Here is a 22137-nt window from a genome sequence, read left to right as displayed (position 1 = left end):
TGTTTCTGCAGGATTTTGCAAACACCATTCCTGGACATGGTGGGATAGTAGACAGGTTTGATTGTCAGTATCTGATGGCAACATTCGTCCATGTATACATCACAAGTTTTATAAGGTATTTTATATATCAAAAGCCTTCTCAAATCACATGATTTCTTTGAGTTCCCATTAGTCTAAGTTCACTATCAATGGTAATCTGTAATGTCAAATTAAGTGGAATTGAAGCTCTGAGCAGTATGGTTAAATCATCATTCTTTTTCATACATTTGAACAATTTAAAAATAGTATATATCATGCCCATTAGCAGAAACAAATGAAAAACCCAGGCAATGTGGATTGGAAATAGGAGCCAACTGCATTTCTCAACTGTGTAGGCATTGTCATACCTGTGAATGGTAAGAGTTAAAAAAGAGCATAATTCACCCATGTGTTACAGAGTGTTCTGGGCATGTGTCATGGAATGTTCTAGTCATAGACATAGCAGAGAATAAAGCCAACCAAGCCCCTCCCCTCAGCTTCTTGCTGAGAGATTAGAGGGTCAGAATTGAGTAATAAATAATGCAGAAAACTGTAGAAGTCATGGAGAAAAAGAAAGCAGGCTGGGAGATTAGTACTATGTACACATGTGAGGGGCAGGCTGGGAGATTACTACCGTGTGCGTGTGTGAGGGGCAGGCTTGGGGGTTACTACATGTGTGTGTGTGAAGGGTAGGCCGGGGGGTTACTACTGTGTATATGTGTGAGGAGTGAGAGGATGGGTGGACGTAACGGCTTAGACAGGGTGATTTGTTCTTGTTATTGACTCTTAATGATTTAGACCTACTCCAAAATGGCAGTTTAGTATGTGGAAGCTAATTGTATTACCCTTGTGGTGACTTCATTTCTCCACTTATAGTACCAGAGCCATGGAACATATGGATTTCCATAAATTGTTTAGAGTGAAACTTAATTTAGAAATCTTTAAATATACAGTTAAAATATATACCCATAGCAGTGTAAGAATTTCTGTATTTTCTGAGGGAAGGAAGTTATAGTCTTTCATTTATCTTTTCAAAGAACCAGGGCTTTATTATATTTTTTATTTATTATTTTTATTTTGTGTGTATGCGTGTATTGCCTGCATGTAGATAAGTGCACCCATGTCATGCAATGCCTGTGGAAGTCAGAAGAGGATGTTGGATCCCCTGGGACTGGAATTATGGACAGTTGTTAGCTTCCATGTGGGTGCTGGGATTCGAACCCGGGTCTTCTGCAAGAACAGCTGTATTTCTTAACCACTGAGCCATCTCTCCAGCCCCTCCACTCTTATTTTTAATTTTTTTATCTTTCTAAAGTTCAATTTGCTGTTCTTTCTTTAGCTTTTTAAGATAACGCCTATATTACTAACTTTAGCCTTATCTAATAGAGCCATTGAACACAATGAACTTCCTCTGTTATGCTACTTTATTCTCATCCTGTAAGTTAAAGTATTTACGTTTTCATTATTCAGTGACAGATATTTTCCACTTTCCTGTATTACTGTCTCCTTTGATACATGGATTACTTAAAAGTATATTGATTTCAAAACAAATCAAAACTTTCTTTTCTTCCTTTATTGATATTTTCCCTAATTCACTCTGGTTGAAAAACCCATTCTGTATGATTTTTGGATTTTTTTACTAATGTATATTTTTATTGAGTTTTTGTGCATTTCATACAGAGCATCTTAGTCATCTTTATACTTCCTCCCCTATCTGTACCTTCTGTAGCTCCCTACAGTATTTCATGTATTCTTTCATGCAGTCTGTCAAGGCTTATTGAGTCAAGTTAGTGTACCTACATGTTCTGCAGTGTAAGTTCATCCACTGGGGGTCTAGTCAGCCTATCTAGAGTCTCTCCCTTAAAGAAGATCAGCTCTTCCTCACCCAGTAGTAATCAGCTGCCAATAGTTCTTCGGCTAAGACTGGGGCCTACTGGCCCATTTCTCCGGTTCTATGCTGGGTTTTTGTCTTCTTGAGTTTGCCTGGGCCTTGTGCATGCTGTCATTGCTATAGGTTCATATGAGCAATTTCAGGAGCCTGTAAAACTGTTTCCATATAATCATATACCTGGCTCTTACAGTCGTTCCTCTCCCTCTTCTGTAATGGTCCCTGAGCCCTGGGTGGGTAGAGTTTAATATAGGAGTCCACACACTCTATAGACTCTTATACTCCACACTTTGCCCAGTTGTGGCCTTTTGTGTTCATTGCCCACTGTTGTATGAGGAAGGTTCACTGCTGAGAGTTGAGAGATACATTAGTATTCTCTACCTCTTGTTCCACTGTGTTCCGTGGGCTGTAGGTGTAGAGTTTCCACTATAGGTGTGTCACTTAGGGTTGAGCATCTCACAGACACTTGTTGTGTATCACCAGTTGTGGAGCTCTGTAATAGTCTCCTATGCAAGCTGCAGTGATCCAACCCTAGCTTTAAAGCCTAATAACCACAACAGTAACCAGCACAGCAAACTGTATTGGTGCAGTAGTGGCACTTTTTCCTTGGGGGTAATCAACAGCTACCTAATTGGACTTAAAACCCACTCAGTGGGAAGGAATTCACATGTGGCACTATAAACATAGCCAATACGCATGACTGGAGAGGTCATAGATCTTAGAGAAAACCCTAAGTCTGTCACATCCCTGGATAAATGTAATTTCTTACTGTATGCTAAATATGGATCCTTATATTTACAGACAACTATGCCAGTCACCACTCATCAAAGAAGCTTCTTTTGCAACAGTTGGAGACTATTACAGAGTTCCACATCTGTATTTATCTTTTGAAGCTTGTTTCACGGTCCAGCATGTCATCTCTTCTAGTACATGTTGCATCTGCATACGAAGCAAATATGCATTTTGCAATTTTTAGATGTATGTGTCCAGTGAAGTTCAATGCAGTCTTCAGTTTGGTCTGTTTGTCTTTTGATGTGCTTGTTCTGTTGGTTACTTAAGAGAGTTTGTTGGTGTCTCTTGCTGTGGGTAAAGATGAACCCCCTTTTCTACTTCTGTCAAGTTTGACATTCTGTATTTTGAAGTTGTATTGGATGTATACAAATTTAACCCTGTCATTCTCTTGTGGAATGCATCATTTGGTCATCTTACCATGTCTGTCTTTTCCCACTTGTCTCAAAGCCTGCTTTGTTGTATACGAGGACAGCTCTGGCCACTTTCTTTTGGGCAATTGTTTGAATGCTGTCTGTGTTCTTTTTATTTTTAGCATACCATTGTCTTTATTTCTAATGATGCTTTTCTTTTCTAACAAACACATAACTGTTTTTTATGACCGTGTTGGCCATCTTTGTTTTTTTAATTAGAGTATTAATCTATTTGCTGATATGTTTTGGTGTTAGTATTTAGTAGTTGAATCCCTAAAAAATATTTTTCAGAAGATGGCAGAAGTTCAAGTATTAACTCACACTCTTTGTTTGAAAAACAAAACAAAAAACTATGAAAACCATATCTGGTTCTCTCTCAGTTGAGAGGTCATGCTGAGCCATGCTGCCCACCATTTGAAAGTAGATCCTTGGGCACAGCCAGCTGGGAGCACCTGCTGACATCACTTTGCATTTAGCTGAGCTTGCTCGGATAGTTTCCTTTTCTCTGTGGTCATCTATTTCGGGACTAAATTATGAAGTTGCTGAATCTTTGGAAGAGATCTAATAAAACAAGAGGGGCTGAGACTTGCCTGGACTTCAGCTGTGAGAGAAACTTGGCTAAAGGTTTTTGGCTGTTGACCTGACATACATTGCATGAAGGTGACCTATGGTATGGCTGATCTAGGCTATTGCATAGTTTAGTTTTTTTGTTTGGTTTTTTGTGGGTTTTTTTTTTTTGTGTGTGGTGTTTTTTGAGACAGGGTCTCCCTATAGTCCCAGCTGGCCTGGAACTCACTATGTAGACCAGGCTGGCCTAGAACTCACAGAGATCCACCTGCCTCTGCCTCCCAAGTGCTGGGATTAAAGGCGAGTGCCACCACACCTGGCTTGTGTTGCTTTTTTAAGTCAAAGATATTGAGAGTAAGTTCTTCCTTTGTTACTTCCCATTGCAATAACACTGTTGCAGACATTTCTTTGTTGCTGGGATTTCTAGTCTTATAGTTGGTATGTAAGAAAAGAAAATAATTATATTGTTAAACCCAAGTATGCATTCATTTGAAGAATTAAAATCAGGAGTCAGAATTCCTATTTTAACAAGATTGTATTAGCCGGGTATGGTGGCGCACACCTTTAATCCCAGCACTTGGGAGGCAGAGGCAGGCAGATCAATGTGAGTTCAAAGCCAGCCTGGTCTACATAGTGAGTTCCAGGTCAGCTGGGGCTACAGGGAGACCCTATCTCAAAAAAGACAAAAAAAAAAACCAAAAAAACAAGAGTGTACTATAAATCATTTACTGTCTCATTTTAATGTTTTCCTCTGAATCCTGTGCAGTTCCCCTATGTTGCTCATGGCCTTTTCCAGTTAGATTTTACCATTCCACCAGTGCGCTCCTGTGCAAGTGCATTACAAGGTTCAGGTAGCAGTGATTTTACTTGAAGATTTGAATTGAATTAATTTTGGTCATGTTTTTCTTTCTTTTCCTTTTCTGTTTTTTTGTTTGTTTGTTTGTTTGAGACAAGGTCTTACTCTTGTAATTTAGGCTGATCTGGAACTCACTATATAGCTCAAACTGGCCTCTTACTTATAGCGATCCTCCTGTCTTAGTATGCCACATGCTGGGATTACATGTATCAGCCACCATGCCTGACTGATTTTGCCAAATTAGTGTTTTAGAAATGTATGTAATCTCTAATGTATGAATGAGTTGAGCTCTCTAGTCCAGGCTGTGGAAAGTTATACTTCCATATCTGTAATAATGTCATGTTAGGGCAAGGTGTAAGGTCACGGCCCTGCCGAGAATTCCTCTGACCCCTTTGCACGAAAGCAAAGGGATAGTGGAGGAGTAAGCCCAAAGGGAGATGTGTTGCTGAGTGGGGCAAGGGGCTAGATTGCCACCCAGAGGTCACTTGGATTCTCCCTGGGCTCCGTGTTCCCCTGAGTGGATTGCTACAGCAGATGAGCAAGGACTCCAGGACTCTTCCTCCTTCCTGTCCTCCTTCTAAATAGAGCAGTGAAGGCTTTAATGTTGCTTACAGGTTGGGCTCTACCAAGACTTTGTGTGAACAAAGGGACCTATGTATATCCCTGCATACACTGCGCAGGGACTTTGGTGCTAGGCTCGGGACTTCTGTGTTCTGTGGCTTGAATGAACAATCATAGTTCCCTGGGGGCATTTCTTCAACAGAGCACCTTACACAGTCTGGAAGCTAGACATTTTAAGTTTCTTTTATTGCCTTCCTTTTGGTTTGTCTGTGTCTACTGGCCTTAGGATTTGTTATTACAAACCTCACCCCTTACCTCAAGTTGCCCTTTAGGGAGTCTCTGTAGAACTTAGTTCTGCACACCACTAAATTGCTGTGCGCTATTATGTGTTCTGTGCCTGTGAGTTCTCCCCGATCTAGTCTCAGTGCTTTTTAGGGAAAACTAACTCTGGCTTTTGCTCCCCCTTGACACAAACATTGGGCATTAGAATGAGATCTTACGAAGAGCTGTTTCATTCTGTAAAGATGGCTCCTCAACACATAAAGACTGCTTATCAGAAGTTGGGAGCCTGTGCTTTACTTAGCCCCGTGCAAACAGCCTGAACTTGTCTTCTCTGTTTATCATCAGGGGTCCTAATCCCAGCAGAGTGCTCCAGCAGCTGCTGGTGCTTCAACCAGAACAGCAATTAAACATATATAAAACCTTGAAGACTCACCTCATTGAGAAAGGAATCCTCCAGCCCACATTGAAGGTATAACTGTACCCAGAAGAGGAACTGCAGGAAGCACTGCCGGATGAGATCTTGCACTGAACCCAAACTTGGTTGAAAATGCAATCGATGCAAGTTTTGTAGACATGAATGTTTCTTCTCTGAAATTACTGTGACTATTTAACAAACACAAGATCTGAGTTATGAAATACATAGCAGTTGCCAGCAAAAGATCCTGTGCTTTTTCTAAGATGAATTTTCTAATGTTCGTTTCTTTCCCCTTCTTGCCAGGTTTCATAATTTAACAGACATGTATTTTGAAGAGTCAAGCACTGTAGATCGAGGCAGTCTGAAGGTTGTTCTTGGCAGGGGGATCTCTTGCACAAATACTCCCTTTTGCGCTTGGAGCTGTTCCTTCACTGTGTCTCCTGAGGCTCAGCAGGAGTCAGCTCTCCTGCCTTCCTCTTCTCATAAGCTCAAGTATTTTCTGAAGGGCAAGGTAGATTAAAAAAAGAAAGAAAAAGAATGCTTGTCCACTTTTTCTGTTTCTTTTTGTTTGTTTGTGGTACTAGGGATCGCATCCCAGGTCTTGAACATGCTAGGTGGGTGACGCATCACTTGGTTCCACCCCTCTGGACTGTCGCCTTTTCAGAAGAGTGATCATTTGCTAAGAGAAAACATTCTGTTTTTAAGTAATTTCAAAATTCAGGAATCCAGAGGCTGAAATTTATTGGTTAGTTAGAAAAGGCAGGTATCAGAGTTCATTTCTGATAAAACTGGAAAAAAAAAAAAAAAAACCCATAACCTCACAGCAACTTCCCTAGAGAAACAAACACGAATTCTGCGTGAAGAACACGAAGCGTGGCTCCTCCACCAGCTCATCTTTCCCAGAATGGTGCCTATGAGGAAGTGTAAAGAGAGCCTTATGGTTTGGGTCCCTCTTGGTGGAGGCCTCTGCCTTTCTTGTTTCTGTGAACTGATTTCACTAAGTCCTGAGAGTAGCAGTGGTGGTCAAGGCAGATCAGGGATGTCCACTGAGCAGCGGGCTGCCCCCGGAGGTGCTGCATGTATAACATTTTCTGTGCCTGCCTCGGGCTCTCCAGCAGCCCTCTGAACACTCACCTGGAAAGAAGGAAGGTCTGCCGGGAGACCCATTCCTAGGCCAACATCCTGGTGGTAGCTAATCTGTGTCTCGTTGTTGCTCTTCCCATCATGTCATAAAATCCAAAGACAAAAATCAAGCAGAACTGATAGCCACCAAGAAGAAAAAGCACCCAAATGCTGAACCTTTCCTTGGGTGGATCGGACACCAGCTACATGAGAGTAAGTTTATCAGGAGATGTAAGCTCCTGTTGCTGTGTGTCCTCTACAGCCATACTTAATATAACACAGTTGGTGATAAACCTTCTGGTGTCACCTAGTGACCCCAATGAAATATTCAGAGAGGAGAAATAAATACATTGTAAAGAACGTTTTGTTAATGAAGAGAGTAAATATTTTTGTTTAAATTAGAAATGAATTTCAAGTATTATATATTCCTATCTACTGTAGATTTTCTTGGGTTCTGTGGATGAGCCTACAGCTATCACCTGGTCATGGGTACTACACTTGCATGTGTGTCTAGTGCACCTAGCAGACACCGTGGCCCTCAGCCCTGAGAGTGCTGTCCATCTTTGGCCTGCACTGGGTGACTCACTGTCACTGAACATGTTCAGTTGGCATTATTTCCTGCTGCTGCATAAAAACCTAGAAGCTGGCTCTGAAGGTGCTGCTGCAGGAGGCAGCAATTACTTTTTAGTCAGGCCACACACAACTTAATTTCAACACCTAGTGCTTTTATTTGTCCCACTAACAGCTCCACATGTTGACCATAAAAGATTTTCAGGCACCAAAGTTTTAAAAAATACAATGCAAATCTTGTGCTAGGAACTTGTGTTGAAAATTGGCAGTGTGCCCAAGTAAAAAGGCCTTGAAGATATGTTGATCCTGTTATGTTTTTATAGGATTGATGAGGCATTGTAAGACAGAACTATGAAAGCATTACTAGGGGGCTGGAGAGATGGCTCAGCGGTTAAGAGCACTGGTTGTTCTTGCAGAAGACCTGGGTTTGAATCCCAGCACCTACATGGCAGCTAACAACTGTCTGTAACTCCAGTTCCAGGGGATCTGACAGCCTCTTCTGTCCTCTGAGGGCATTGCACAACATGGGTGCACTTACCTACATACTGGCAGGACACACATACACATAAAAATAATAAAATATTTTTTTAAAAAAGAGTCCGTCATGGAGGGGAGGCATGGTGGCAAAAAAAGAGAAACAATTACTAAATAACAGGTATTAAAAATGAATATTCAAATAAAGTGTGAAACTAGGATTATTGCGGGCTACAGGAAAAGCTTTTCTCAAATAGACTTTTAGATGTGGGTGTATATTATGCGACATGTAAAAAAGTAAGTTCTTAATTTTAACAGAGCTCTAAAGATTAAAATTTGTAGCATACTTTTATAGCATGTATATTAAAATAGACTATATTTTAGCAATTATCATAAAATCCAGACTGTGATCATCTTTATATTTGCACTGGAAGAGGGCTTAAACTCTAATGTCATGATGTGGTGAAGGGATGAATGCTAGGGGTTTCTTTCACAGTAATGACTAATCATTGCAAACTTGCTGTTTGGGAATGGTACCTCTTGCTTGGCTTTTTAACCTGTGGGTTGTAAATGTTTCCTCCGCCAACTTTTCCTTCTGGTGGTGGGTGTACAGTTTCTGTCAGAGAATAGGAAGACCACAGCCCCTCTCTTTTTTTATAGTATTTCTTCATTTGCACTTTGGTTTGAACAGAGGTGATGGCACCTTGTTCAAGGAAAAAACAAAAAGTAGCAACACTGTATATATACTGTATATGGGTGAAAGTTTATGATATGTGTCAATCACTTCTTTGAATCTTTTTACTGAAACTGAAATAGAAGAATAAAAAAAATCAATCATCTTTTGACTTTGTTGTGCGCTTTTCTCATTGGAAAAAAAATTCATTCTTTGAACTGTGTTTCCAGAGTAGTGATGGATATGCATTCTGTCAACTACACTAAAAGTGACGTCTTCCAGGAGGGTGGTAAGATCTAATGATACTCAAATGTCTGTGTTTGTTGAGAGGTGATGTCTTAATACAAATATCCTTGAACTGTGAACTGTACCAGAAGGTATAATAGATTTATTTTTGTGACTCTTTGAATAATGTCAGGTACCAAGTAGAGCTTCAGGTAAGTAAAGCCTGTTTGGTATGCCATTGAGTATCCTGTGTAAATCATTTGGCTTGTCCGCATTCCCACTTGTCTTTGGGCAGCCCTTGCCCCTAGTTTCAGGGATTCATTTTGCATAGCTCTCAAGTGAGCTTCAATACCTGTTTCTAGTGGGACAGCATGAAGGTGCCCCAATTTGTGTCCAGCATGGAGTAACTGATTAGAAATCCCATTTGTGCCTCCTCTGCCACCCATCTCTAGTAGGAAGGACAGACTGGGAAGGCTGAGCAGAAAGGCACCTGCTGCTTTGGCCATGGATGCTCTAGTGGGGTTAAATCATCCTTGAATGGAAGACAGCTCAGAGTTCCCTCCAGCAAATGATGCCTGCAGCAATCCATGCACCATCGTTTGCAGTTCTGGAAAAAAAGAAAAAAGACCAAAACATTGGGATTCACAGTTCAAATAAATGTGGATAGATGTCAGGGGGGCTGTGATCAGAGTGGTAACAGATACAAACCCTAGGTTCATGGGAGACAGGAGACCATTATCTGAGCTCCACAGAGAATCTTCCCTCCTAAAACTTAGTCTCAAATTCTCTCATGGAGAAAGGGCCAATTGAGGAGTGTCTGAAGTAGTCACAAATAAAACTAGGTCTAGACAGTTTAACCCCGATCAGCAGCCTGTCCCGTCATCCTGTTGTCCTCATGGGTGGATGTGTTCAGCCTTGTGGAATCCTCAGAGCATCGAGGGTTACTCAGTGACAGTTGATGCCTGGAGCATTTTGTGATGATAGCACAGAATCAGAGAATCCATTCTGGGTCCCTGATAGTATAAAAGATAGGGTTGGTAAAGTAGAGAAAATCCTTGAGAGACAGTCATGCTGTCCTCATAAGTGGTAGAATGGAAGGTCACTTTGTCCCCCTGAGTGGGAAAACAGAGCCTCAGATTGCTGTCCTTCAAATCCGCAAGGTAAGAGGTGCGGGCTGTGTAAACTTAGTTTCTGTTTTTCTGTGTACAACTTGATTTTAATGGATCCAGATGTGACTCACCTTCAAATGGTGCCAAGAAGAGTGGTTGGTAAGTTCTTGGGAATAGTCTTGAAAAAACTTATATTTTTCATTAGTTTGACAAATCTTCAAAAACTTTTGGAAGATTAGGAGCCAGAAATTTCAATTAGTCCGGGTCAGATGGACATAGAGGCACCTAACAACCATCAGTAACTCCAGTTCCAGGGACTCCAAAACATGGCCTCTGTAGGTATTGCACAATGTCGTATACTTACATACATACAGGTAAAACGCTCAGACACACACATAAAATATATTCTAAAAAGTTGTAGTCAGACATATCTCTGTAGACACACCCTTATTTATTTTTTATAGATTGCTGGGGGTGGAATTGTTGGGTTGTGTGATAAATTCATATTTAGCTTTTAAAGAAATAATGAACTTTCCCCTCCTTTCCTTCCTCAGGCAGCATCTCCCTGTGTGGCTGCTGTAGTCTGTCCTCCAGGCCTGACTTGGCCATTGCTCTCTTGAAACTGAGCAGCTTTGATGATTTGAGGTGATCCTCATCAGACTGGGCATGTTAACCTCCCCTGGTGGATGTAAGGAAGTTCCTGAGGTGGGGCAGCCTTCCTAATAGTGCTAGTTGTCTGCCCCACTCTGGGTGAGAAGGCAGGCATGCCTGGAGGCTGAGTGTCCCAGGGTGGCCATCTTCTGTGTGGTGTGGACTAGGATGTTTCATTGATGGCTGAAGTCTGCCATGTAAGTATAGGGATGTCCCCACGTGGCTGATGGACTACAGAGCATATTTCAGACCCTGAAAGTAGCACATATGAGGTGGGATAGTGGGTTGCATGACTTGGATTTTGGGGGTAGGGGAAACTAACAGCCATTCAGTGTTTGTAAGCCTCTGAATGGCTTTCAAGCTTGTGAAGGTACACATGATAGGGCAGTGCAGATGAGAAAGAGTCTGCTTGTTCCACAGGTAGGTAGGTATTCCCCTAGAGTATGCTATGGACATTTCTGCCCTGGAAGGGAGATTATTTGCCCACTTCTGGGGCCCTTTCAACAGCCATGTGTGGCCAACAGAAAAGCAGTAGCAATGCAAGCCCATCAAACCAGGGAGTAAGGGTGGTGTCCGCAGGTGAATAGCACTGCCAGGCTCCTGTTGGCCCCAGGATGGTTGAACAGCTTGAGTCAGTCATGGAGCCGCTGGGTGGTGGGAAGGCACATACCCCACCCCCACCCCCCTGGGCGGGGGGGAGTTCCAGGATAAGCCAAGTTTGCTCATGGCTAATGATTGTTGATACAGAAAACTAAATAATGGTAATGCCATCTATCCACATCATTGTACCGAGCATTGTATTTTTCACACTGTTTGGGCTTTGCTAACTTACTTTTTGACAGCCCCTTAGCTGCTTAATTCCAAGACCAATTGGCAACTACTTGAACTGATCAGTGGTGGGCTTTCAGAGCTCCTGCACGCTATTGCCATTGCTCTTGACTACATGCCAGAACTAGATGGTATATCTCTGTTGCTGACGACACCACACTATGTGCTCTGGTTTTAGAACACAGAGAAATTAAACTGAGACAGCTGAAAATGCCCTTCCTCCTAGCCTTCAGAAGTCTTGTCTAAAAGTGCTGTGCAGACTTCTAGGGGAGAATTACCATCCCAGGCCTTGCTTAGCTACGGACACAGTACGTTATCATCATCAGTGTACCATGCCGCATGTGCCTGCTGCTGGAAATAGTGCTGTGACTGTTAGAGCAATCATCTGTTTTTTGGCTGGATTTAAGGCCGTCTCCAAAGGTGGCAATTCATGCTTGGTATTGTAACACAACAGAACACAACAAAAGCTTGTGGCTTGGGAGATGATAGACCTTAGGAAGAAATTATTGCTCTTGTTTTGCTAAATGGATATGATAAACCTGTCAAACTGCCTTCTAAACATTTGTATTTACATCCATAGACTTGCTCTTGTCAGCTTTGGTCAGGGAAAGCTTTATGCAATGATGATGGTTACTATGGAAACTAGAATGTTGTGGCATAGTGGCTCAGTGTTTAACTCTAATGGGAGAGAGTAACCATATATTTACATCCTCTCTCCAAGGCTCAGAGGAACATCAAAGAAGAAGGGCAGAAAGACTATAGGGGCCTAAGGGAGGGGTAGAGTGTTGTGTAAAGCTGTAGTCTGGGTATGACATGGCTTTGCCATTTGTGATTATCCACAGGACACCTTCATGAGATTGGGCCTATTAGCATTCCATCATGGAAGTGGTAGAGGGTTCATGAAGTCTTGCCATAGCATAAGGAAGCCTTGAAAGGTGGTCGCACAAGGCCCCATCCCTCCAGGAAGATTATATAAGCAGTTAATTACTAGGGGATGGGACTGGGAGAATTTGTTGATGTAGATGCCCATGCTCCTGTAAGTAAACCCTAAGCCATGTTCCTGTAAGTCACCCCAATTAAACTCATTGTTCACCAAACTAGACTTGGGTGGAATTACTTGTTTGCTGTCATTGGTGCCCTGACTGGAGGTGAAGACATTTGTTGACATCACTGGAAAAGTCATACAATAGTAGTCCAGGCTAGCCTCCAACTCCATATCCTCCTGCTCAGGCTCCCAAATTCTGGGGTTATAGATGTTGTGCCACAATGCCTGGTTCTAGCAAAACCATGCTAAAGTGGCTATACAATGATGCTCTTGTGAGGGTCCTAGTGTCACCACATCTTTACCAAAACATCATTGTCTGAACATGTAGTCATTCCAGTTGGCATGTGGAGGTATTTCATTGTGGTTTTCTGGCATTTCTGTAGTGGCTAGTTCCAAAGCATCTTGCAATATATATTTTCTCTTTGCTGAATTTTCTATTCATATTTTTAAAAGCACTAACTGCTTTTGCAGAGGAACCAGGTTCAATCCCAGCACCCACATAGCGGTTAACAACCATCTTTAGCTCCAGTTCCAGGGGATCTGACGCCATGTTCTGGTCTCCACAGGCATTGCACAACATGGGTGTACTTACACATATGCAGGCAATACACTCAGACACATAAAAGAGAAATAATAAAATGTTAAAAATGTTTTTTTCTTATTACTGAATTTTAAAAGATTATTATGGTCTCTTACTTCCTGTGCCTGTGTAATGATGTGAGAGCTCAGCTTCTGCTACCTCTGCTCCAGGCACCTCCAGCCACCTCCAGCCACCATGCCTCCCTGCCATGATGTAATTCCCCTAGAACTGTAAGCTCAAATAAACTCTTCCTTCTATAAATTGCTTTGGTCAGTGTTTCTATCACAGCAACGGAAAAGTGACTAAATACAGTAATTGGCACCAGAGAGTGGGCTGTTGGCTGTGAAGAACCTGACCATGTGGAGCTTTGAAGAAATATGTAAGGCTTTGGAAGGTTGGGCTAGAAAAGCAGTTGACTGTTGTAAGCGGAGCTTAACAAGCCATTCTCGTAGGCACCTGGAAGAAAGCAGTGCTGAGAACAATATAGTTCCAGAGGGAAATAAGGGCTTAAGCAGTACTTGGGATATTTTGGCAAAGAGTCTGGCTGGAGTCTGCCCTCAACCTAAAAGCTTGCCTGAGGTTAAGTTCAAAAGCAATGGACTAATTTCTCTGATGGAAGAAATTTCAAGGCAGCCTAATGTAGAAATGGTGGCATGGATATTAATGGTGAATATTATGCAGATTTACAGTGAAAAAGAGCAAATGGGGCAGAAAGAAATACAGTTTGGATTAAAAAAGAGCACTAGGAAGATTAATGTTGGAGCCTTCGCCTGTGCTAGAGAGGAGCCCTTTGATAAGGGTAAAGTGATTAAGGAGGGGCCTAGAGATTCAAACTTAAACAATGGAGAGAGTGCCTCCAGGGCAAGACCACACCAAGTTAAGCCTCCAACTTGTGAAAGGAAAATGCTGCAGGGACCACTGAAGAGAAAAGCTTCTAAAATGGATAAAGCAGGCTGGAGTCCATCCCAAACTTGCAGGCAAACTTAGCAGTGTCGTTCACCTGGTGCTGATTTTGGAGGCATGAAAGATGCAAGAGTGAAGGGGTCATCAGTTCTTCCTCCGTAGTTTCAGAGAGCTGCAGAGGCCAGGCAGCATGCAGTAGGGGTTACCCTGCATAGAGAAGGCCCTGATAGGCCATTGCATGAGCTGTGAAGGTGAAGCCTGCTTGGCAATGGAGACCCCAAGAAGACGTTTGTGATGCCAGAGCTGTGAGGCATCTGCCAAGAAGACCTGCATACAGGGAGTGGTACCAGCACAAGAGAGAGATGTGTGTTGCACGTAGCAAAGCTGGAGAGGCTGAGCCATCTAAGCCCTTCGGAAGTCCCAGAAGTTGGACGTGGTTGCCCTGCTGGTTTTCGGTCTTGTTTTGGTCCGGTATTTCCTTACTATGCCTCCATCCTCCTTTCTGGAAAGGTAATGTGTATTCGGATCTACTGTATGTTGGGAGTGTGTAATTTGTCTTTTAATTTTATAGAGCCTTACAGTTAAGATATTTACCTGTAGACTGTGGACATTTGAATAGTATTGAGACTGATAATGACTATGGGGACTTTTAATGTTGGATTAAATGCATTTTGCATTTTATATGATCATGAGCCTATGGGGGCCAGAGGGTGGAATATGGTGGTTTGAATGAAAATGTCCCCCATAGGCTCCAAGTGTTTGGATATTTTGTCCCCAGATGATGGCACTGTTTGGGGAGGTTTTAGAAGGTGTGGCTATCCTAGTGGAAGCACGTCACTGGGCGTGGGTTTAGAGAGTTCTTAAGCCTTGCCAGATCTCAGTTGCTCTCTTACATCCTGTGCCTACGTGATGATGTGAGAGCTTAGCTTCTGCTGCTCCTGGTCGAGCCACCTCCAGCCATCATGCCTTCCTGCCATGATGGACTGTAATTCCCCTGGAACCGTAAGCTCAAATAAACTCTTCTTTCTATAAGTTACTTGGGTCAGTGTTTCTACCACAACAGAAAAGTGACTAACACACAACCTAATAACAAAATTATACATATAATATCTCTACATGAGTCCATGTGTAGAGCTAAAAGCTATATAACAAGAAACAGTGCCAGACAGAAGAAACTTTCCTGTGAGTTGTTGGCCAGAGTAGTCCAAGAGACTCTCAAAATTACTCAGGCTATTGCCACAGCCCTTGATGGCCTCCCAGAACTTGAAGGTAAGACCCTACTGCTGAAGACAGAGCATACTTTGGACACAGGAGCAATGGAGTTGGGACTGACCTGAGAGCCACTTCTCCTGAAGGTTAGCTCTCATTGCTTTGGAGAGTACTATGAAGGTGACAAGGAAAAACATAAATCTATGGTCCAACACCAGTTTCAAGACTAAATAACCACATCAATGTCTGGCACAGCATACAACCTTGGTGTGGTAGTGACACTTTTCTCTTGGGAGCAATCAACAGCTACCCAGTTGGACTAAAAGCCCACTACATAGGAGGAAACTCATGTGTGGTAACTGTAAACATAACCAAATACACATGGGCTAGAGAGGTCACAGGTCTTAGAGAAAACCCCAAGACTATCACATCCCTAGACTAATGTAATTTCTTACTATGTGCAAAATATGTATTGTTATATATTTACAGACAAATATCCCAGTCACCACTCATCAGAGAAGCTTCTTTTGCACCAGATGAAGACTACCACAAAATACCACAACTGGTCACACACAGACATTGTCTATGAATTTCCCAAGTGTAAGTGGCACATCTACAATGCAACCTCTACACCCAGGGCTCACAGAACATAGAACAAAGGGCAGAGAAGACAATAATGAATATCTCAGTTCTCATTAGTTAACCTCCCTCATGAAACATACGGCCAGGAATACAAAAGGTCACAAATGGCCAAAGTGTAGAGACAAAGAGTCTGCAGAATGCTGGTACTTGGACAGGACTCCTATATTAAACTTCATTTTCCCTGGCATGTGATGGAGAGGATCCCATTGATAAGGAGATTAAAGTGATTAAGGAGATTAAAGTGATAAGGAGGGGCCTAGAGATTCAAACTTAAACAATGGAGAGAGTGCCTCCCGGGCAAGACTACACCCAGTTAAGCCTCCAACTTGTGAAAGGAAAATGCTGCAGGGACCACTGAAGAGAAAAGCTTCTAAAATGGATAAAACTTACAATCAAACTTGGCATTGTTCACCTGGTGCTGGCTTTAGAGGCATGAAAGATGCAAGCGTGAAAGGATCATCAGTTCTTCCTCTGAGGTTTCAGAGAGCTGCTGAGGCCAAGCAGCATGCAGCAGGGGTTCTTCTCCCTAGAGAAGGCCCTGATAGACCACTGAATGAAGCTGTGAAGGTGAAGCCTGGTTGAGCAATGGCTCATGACCATATAAAATGCAAAATGACGTTTGTGATGCCAGAGCTGTGAGGCATCTGCCAAGAAGACCTGAACACAGGGAGTACCAGCACAAGAGAGAGAGGTGTGTTGCACGCAGCAAAGGTAGAAAGACTGAGCCATCTAAGCCCTTTGGAAGCCCCAGAAGTTGGATGTGGAGCTCCTGGATTTGGTGTTTGCCCTGCTGGTTTTTGGTCTTGTTTTGGTCCGGTATTTCCTTACTATGCCTCCATTCCTCCCTTTTGGAATGGTAATGTGTATTTGGTTCCACTGTATGTTAGAAGTATGTAATTTGTCTTTTGATTTTATGGAGGCTTACAGTTAAGATATTTACCTGAGTCTCAGAAGAGACTTTGGACTGCTGACTTTTGAATAATATTGAGACTGATAATGACTATGGGGACTTTTAAAATTGGGCTAGATGTATTTTGCATTTTATATGGTCATGAGCCTATGGGGCCAGGGGGTGGAATGTGGTGGTTTGAATGACAATGTCCTCCATAGGCTCCAAGTATTTGGACATATTGTCCCCAGATGGTGGTGCTGTTTTGGGAGGTTTTAGAAGGTGTGGCTATTCTGGAGGAAGCACGTCACTGGGGGTGGGCTTAGAGCGTTCTCAAGCCTTGCTGGATCTTGAGTTCCTCTCTTGCTTCCTGTGCCTGTGTGATGATGTGAGAGTTTAGCTTCTGCTCCTGCTCCAGCCACCTCCAGCCACCATGCCTCTGTGCCATGCATGATGGATTGTAATGCCCCTGGAACCGTAGGCTCAAATAAACTCTTCCTTTTATAAATTGCTTTGGTCAGTGTTTCTATCACAGCAGTAGAAAAGTGACTAATACAAGCAATGTATTTAGTATAGCGAAAAAGAAATAGCAGTAACATTTCCTATTCAATGTTCATTGTAACTTGTACATAAAAGGGCTGTGATATGGATGTCACTCAGGTTGTTTAAGAAAAATACATGTTGCCTGTGTTTGTAAAAAAGAAAAAAAAGATTATATAATACTATTATTATCTGGTTACAGATATACATGGTCTCAATACATAATTTGCAAAAGAATTTTCTCTTGGTCTGTGACCTTTTTATTTTCTTAATACTGTCATTTGAAATTTGTTATCCTTAAATTATGATTATGCCCTATGATTGATGTGTACTGAGGAGCATGTGAGCAGCCTGGGTTGGCAAGATGTTATCTGACTTGCCAGACTCCAGTTCTTCCAGGCAGCCTGGGATCCATAAAGAGAGATTTTCTTGTGCAAATCCAGAATTCAGTTTTCTTTCAGTATAATATGTACTGCTAAGAATATTTATTACCACTGGGGCTGGAGAGATGGCTCAACAGTTAAGTGCACTGGTTGCCCTTGCAGAGGACCCAGCTTTGGTTGCCAGCAGCCACATGGCAGCCAACACCCCTCTGTAACTCCAGTTCCAGGGAATCCAACACCCTCTTCTGACCTCTGCAGGCATCGTACAACTTGGATGCATATGTAGGCAATACACTCATACACGTAAATAAAGACAAAAATAATAAAATATTTTTTAAAAGAATATTTATTATCACCATTTCCAAACCCATTATTTCTGAAGGATAGAGATCCTCTTTTCACTAAATGTATACAGAACAGTATTTGAATGAAATTTAATTTTAGTGTGCAAAAAGCTAAATCCATTCTCTGCCCTCAAAAGAATTTCATGGGCTGGAGAGATGAGTCAACATTTAAGAGCTCTGGCTGCTCTTGAAGAAGACCCAAGTTTGGTTCCTAGCACACACATGGTGGCTAACTAACAACTGTAACTAGTTCCAAGGGAATCTGACACCCTCTTCAGACCTCATCAGACATTGCACATACAGGTGTACCTACATACATGTAGGCAAAACACTCATAATAAATAGCTGGGAGTGGTGATGCACACCTTTAATCCCAGCACTTGGGAGGCAGAGGCAGGCAGATGTCTGTGAGATTGAGATCGAGGCTAGCCTGGTCTATGGTTCCAGGCCAGCAGGGGCTAAGGGAGATCCTGTCTCAAAAAAATTTTTTTTCAGATTAGCTGGAGAACCATTGTAGAAGATGCTGTGGTTGTAGTCTACTCAGGAAAGACCATAATCTGGCCTGTAGCTGGGGGTGAAGGGAGTAAAGAGCAGTGAGGTGGGAAAGCCCAGGTAGGACCAGAGGTTCTGGTACATTCTGGGGCTGCTAGGGCATCCTGTGGCTGCCACCCACTTTATTAACCGATACCCTCTGTATATTAGAAAGTAGTCTGTCCCCAAGTCAGAGATGTAATAGCAACTTGAAGGCAGCACAGTAGTTCTGGTCCCTGTGAGGAAAGCCCACTTGGATACATGCTTGAAGGACTGGAAAGAGGGCCACTGTCCTCAAAAGGTCACGTACAATATACGACCCACTCTTTTGAGCTACCCAAGAAAACAGAAAAGATCTGTGCACACGAAAATGGATGTGAATGTTCACAGTGGTTATTCGAAACAGCAAACAGTGGAAGTGGCTCAGGTGATGTGGTGAAGGAACACATAAGAGGTGGCATAGTTGCATATTGGACCTCTGCTTAGCAGTGAAGAATGAAGCCCATGTATGCTGTAACAGGGATGAACCTCCAAAATGTTAAAGCAATCACAAAGACCACATTCTGTGTAATTCCATTTTGGTCAAATGTGTAGTCATTATAGTGAAATGTACCAACAAAGGGGCTTGAGGCTGTGGCAAAGGAGCATGGGCTACTGATCTAAGAGCTTTCTTTTGATGAAAGTGCTCTAAAATTTAATTATTATGGCCACAGAACTGTGTAAATATACCAGCATATGGTGAATTGTACCCTTTAACCTGATGATTCTTATCATTTGTTTGAAACAGAATTTCAGTCTATAGGCTATCCTGTAAGTCACTGTGTAGCCCAGGATGGCCTTAAACTTATAGCAATCTCTTGTCTGAACTTCCTGAGTGCTGGGATCACAGGAGTGAGTCACTGTGCCTTCTTATGTTAATATCTTTGATAAGTAGCCCATGGATGAATCTGGTTGATCTGGAGAAAGCACCAGGACACAGATAAAACTCCGTTGGAATAGAGTTTATTAGCAAAGGAACACATGGGACAGATTCCCTTCCAGGCAGGGAAAATGTCTGCCTGGGTCGTGAGCTGGGGTCTTTTAAAGGGGGAGGCTTCTGGGGGGGTGCAGAAGGCAGGAAGATATATATATATATATATATTTTTTTTAAAGTTGGGCAGGGGGAGGGGGGAGCAGGAGTGCGGGACTGTTAAAATCTACCCTCTTTAGAGATCAAAGGGGAAACCTGTGTTGGCCAAACAGTGGAAAAAAGTCTGCCTCTCTTGACTTCAAATACCAGGGTGCTCATCAAGTCAGTTCCCTTTTCTCAGGGGCTTGTGGGGCCCTGTTAGTGAGGGGGTAGGGCTATCTGAATCTTAACAATCTTAAAGTTGTTTAAACCACTTATTGGGGTACCTGTATTAATGGGAACTAGTGCACTTGTGTGGGTCTCCTGGGCTGCTAGCTGACTCTGTAGCTGGGATCCTACAGGAAGTTCAAATGGTGCTCCTGATCTGCCTGCTGGGTAGGGTGGGGGCTGGGATGTCCTGGAATATTCTAGTTCTGAGTTGTCCAGAACTAGAAGGAGGGGAGGAGGCTTTTTTCCCTGGATCTGAGACTACATACAGCCTCTCGGGAGGAGTGAGTCTCCCTAAGGGGAACAGGTGTGCTGCCCTTAAGGGGCTGTCCAAGCCTAAGGGCCTTTGAAGACTTAAAACCACACCCCCAATGAGCATTTCAAACACAGGTGTTCAAGCATGTGATCCTGGTACTTGAAAGCTCAAATTTGACACCAGACAATTTAAGGTTTCTGCAAAACCTGCATTTGAGTTGAAGGTAAGTCTTGGGCTGCCCCTGATTTCTTCATTCAACAAATTCCTCGAGCTGCTGGCCTGCCAGATGCATTTGTAGGAGCTCCACACAGCAGTGGACAGGTCAAAGTGCTTGACCTTCCTGTGGCTGACCGTGGGGAGACCCCACAGTGAACCAGTACAGAGCCTGGGCAGGTAGATGGCAGGTACAGGGACCCAAGAGTGACTGCAATTGCTGTGGGCCACTCTGGGAGCCTCAATGGGAAGGGAAATCGGAGAAGACCTCCAGCAAGTGAGAAAGAGGAGCTGGCTTAGGCAGAGGGCTTGGCGGACACAAAGGGCTGCTGTGGAATGGTGAGTGAGAAAGAGGAGGCCAGTGAGGGTTTTAAGCCGGAAAGTGCCTCAGTCTGGCTGCTTTGTTGGGAATCTACTGGGAGGTAAACAAACAAAAACCAACCAAACCAACAAAATCCACCCACAGCACCGAGTTCTCAGCCTTCAGGTTGGAGTGGCCACGTTGGAAAGGTGGAAGACGAAAGTCACTGTGTGAAAAGAAAGGAAGGCAGAAGTCTGGAAAGACCAAGCTTGCAGTCGGAGAGGGCAGACCATCAGGGAACAGAAGCGAAGGCTTTCTGAGAAGACTCTATCATTTGACTATTTAAAATGAGTGAAAACTCAACAGAGGCTCAAAAATAAGAGAACAACAGGATTTCAGGCCTAAGAAAATCAAGGAAGAGGATATTTCTTTTACCGAATTTTATAGTAGGGAATGAAATAGATATTGGAGGTTCAATCACAGTCTATGTAAAAAGATTCATTTCTAGGCTAGAAAGTTCTCGAAGAGTTACCTCATTTGCTGATTGGCCTAGCTGAATGTCTATCAACATGAACTCAGGAATTGCTACCTTAGAAGGAAAAAAAAATTCTCTCAATTTGAGGACTTGAACTTAAACCAGAAGCACAATTGAGTATGTGGCTTTGCCTTTTTCCTGTTGACAGAGTCAGCCTGAAAGGATGGTGTGTTTATAGTCACTGGCTGCCTAGGTTGACCTTTGCCCCACAGTGTAGTTTCCAGAATGAGTTTTCAAAGGAGTGACTTTTATGAACAGAAATATCGTGTGGTATTTTGTTTGTTTAGGTATTGACAGTGGAACTCAGGGCTTGTGTGTGCTAAGCACAAGTTCCAATACAGAGCTACTCTCCCAGCCAGAAGTAGCATTTTTAAGATGCAGTTTTGGTTTGCAGTTAGTGGTGCTTGAAGGTAAGACCATACATAGGCTGTGTTTTGAACAACTCAGTTCTCTTCACTGGAGTGCAGCTTGCTGTTTGACGTTGCTTTGAGCAGGAAGCATGATGGCTGAAGGTTGTCCTGGTTTGTTTCTTCATTGCTGTGACAAAACACTCTGACCACTACCAACTTGGGGAGGAAAGGGTTTATTCAGCTTACAACTCCCAGGTTCATCAGGGAGCCCAAGGTAGGAACTCAGGGCAGGAACCTGGAGGCAGGAGCTGGAGCACAGGCTATGAAGGAATGCTACTTACTGGCTTGCTCCCTTGGCCCCTACTCAGCCTGCTTTCTTATGCAACACAGGCCCACCTGCCCAGGGGTGGCACCACCCACAGTTGGCTGGGCCCTCCCACATCACTCTTCAAGAAGATGCCCTTCAGACATGGCCACAGGCCAGTCCAATAGAGGAAATTCCCCAATTGAGGCTCCCTCAACCCAGGTGTGTCAAGTTGACACTAAAGCTATCCAGCACAATTGACCCCTTGTCAACTGGACACACAAATACATCACTATTAAACCATAAGCTTTCCAATTCTTGTCCCCCAGATATGA

General features: G+C 43.0%; 1 protein-coding gene across 3 annotated transcripts in view; it reads left to right on the top strand.

Annotated features, from left to right (window-relative positions):
* Positions 1-7750, top strand: part of Cds1 (CDP-diacylglycerol synthase 1) — a 116221-nt gene extending 108471 nt beyond the window's left edge. For all 3 annotated transcript variants that reach the window (XM_029555323.1, XM_029555322.1, XM_017802852.2), the window contains 3 exons: positions 12-115; positions 5720-5843; positions 6093-7750. In XM_029555323.1, the coding sequence (XP_029411183.1) occupies positions 12-115; positions 5720-5843; positions 6093-6101 (237 nt within the window). In that variant the 3' untranslated portion in view covers positions 6102-7750. The remainder of the gene's footprint in view (positions 1-11; positions 116-5719; positions 5844-6092) is intronic.
* The last annotated feature ends 14387 nt before the right edge of the window (positions 7751-22137 follow it).

Source organism: Nannospalax galili, unplaced genomic scaffold (assembly GCF_000622305.1).
Source record: "Nannospalax galili isolate Female #2095 unplaced genomic scaffold, S.galili_v1.0 scaffold405, whole genome shotgun sequence".
Taxonomy (NCBI): Eukaryota; Metazoa; Chordata; class Mammalia; order Rodentia; family Spalacidae; genus Nannospalax; species Nannospalax galili.
Note: the sequence above shows the minus strand (reverse complement) of the source record. Positions and strands in the feature narration are given on the sequence as shown.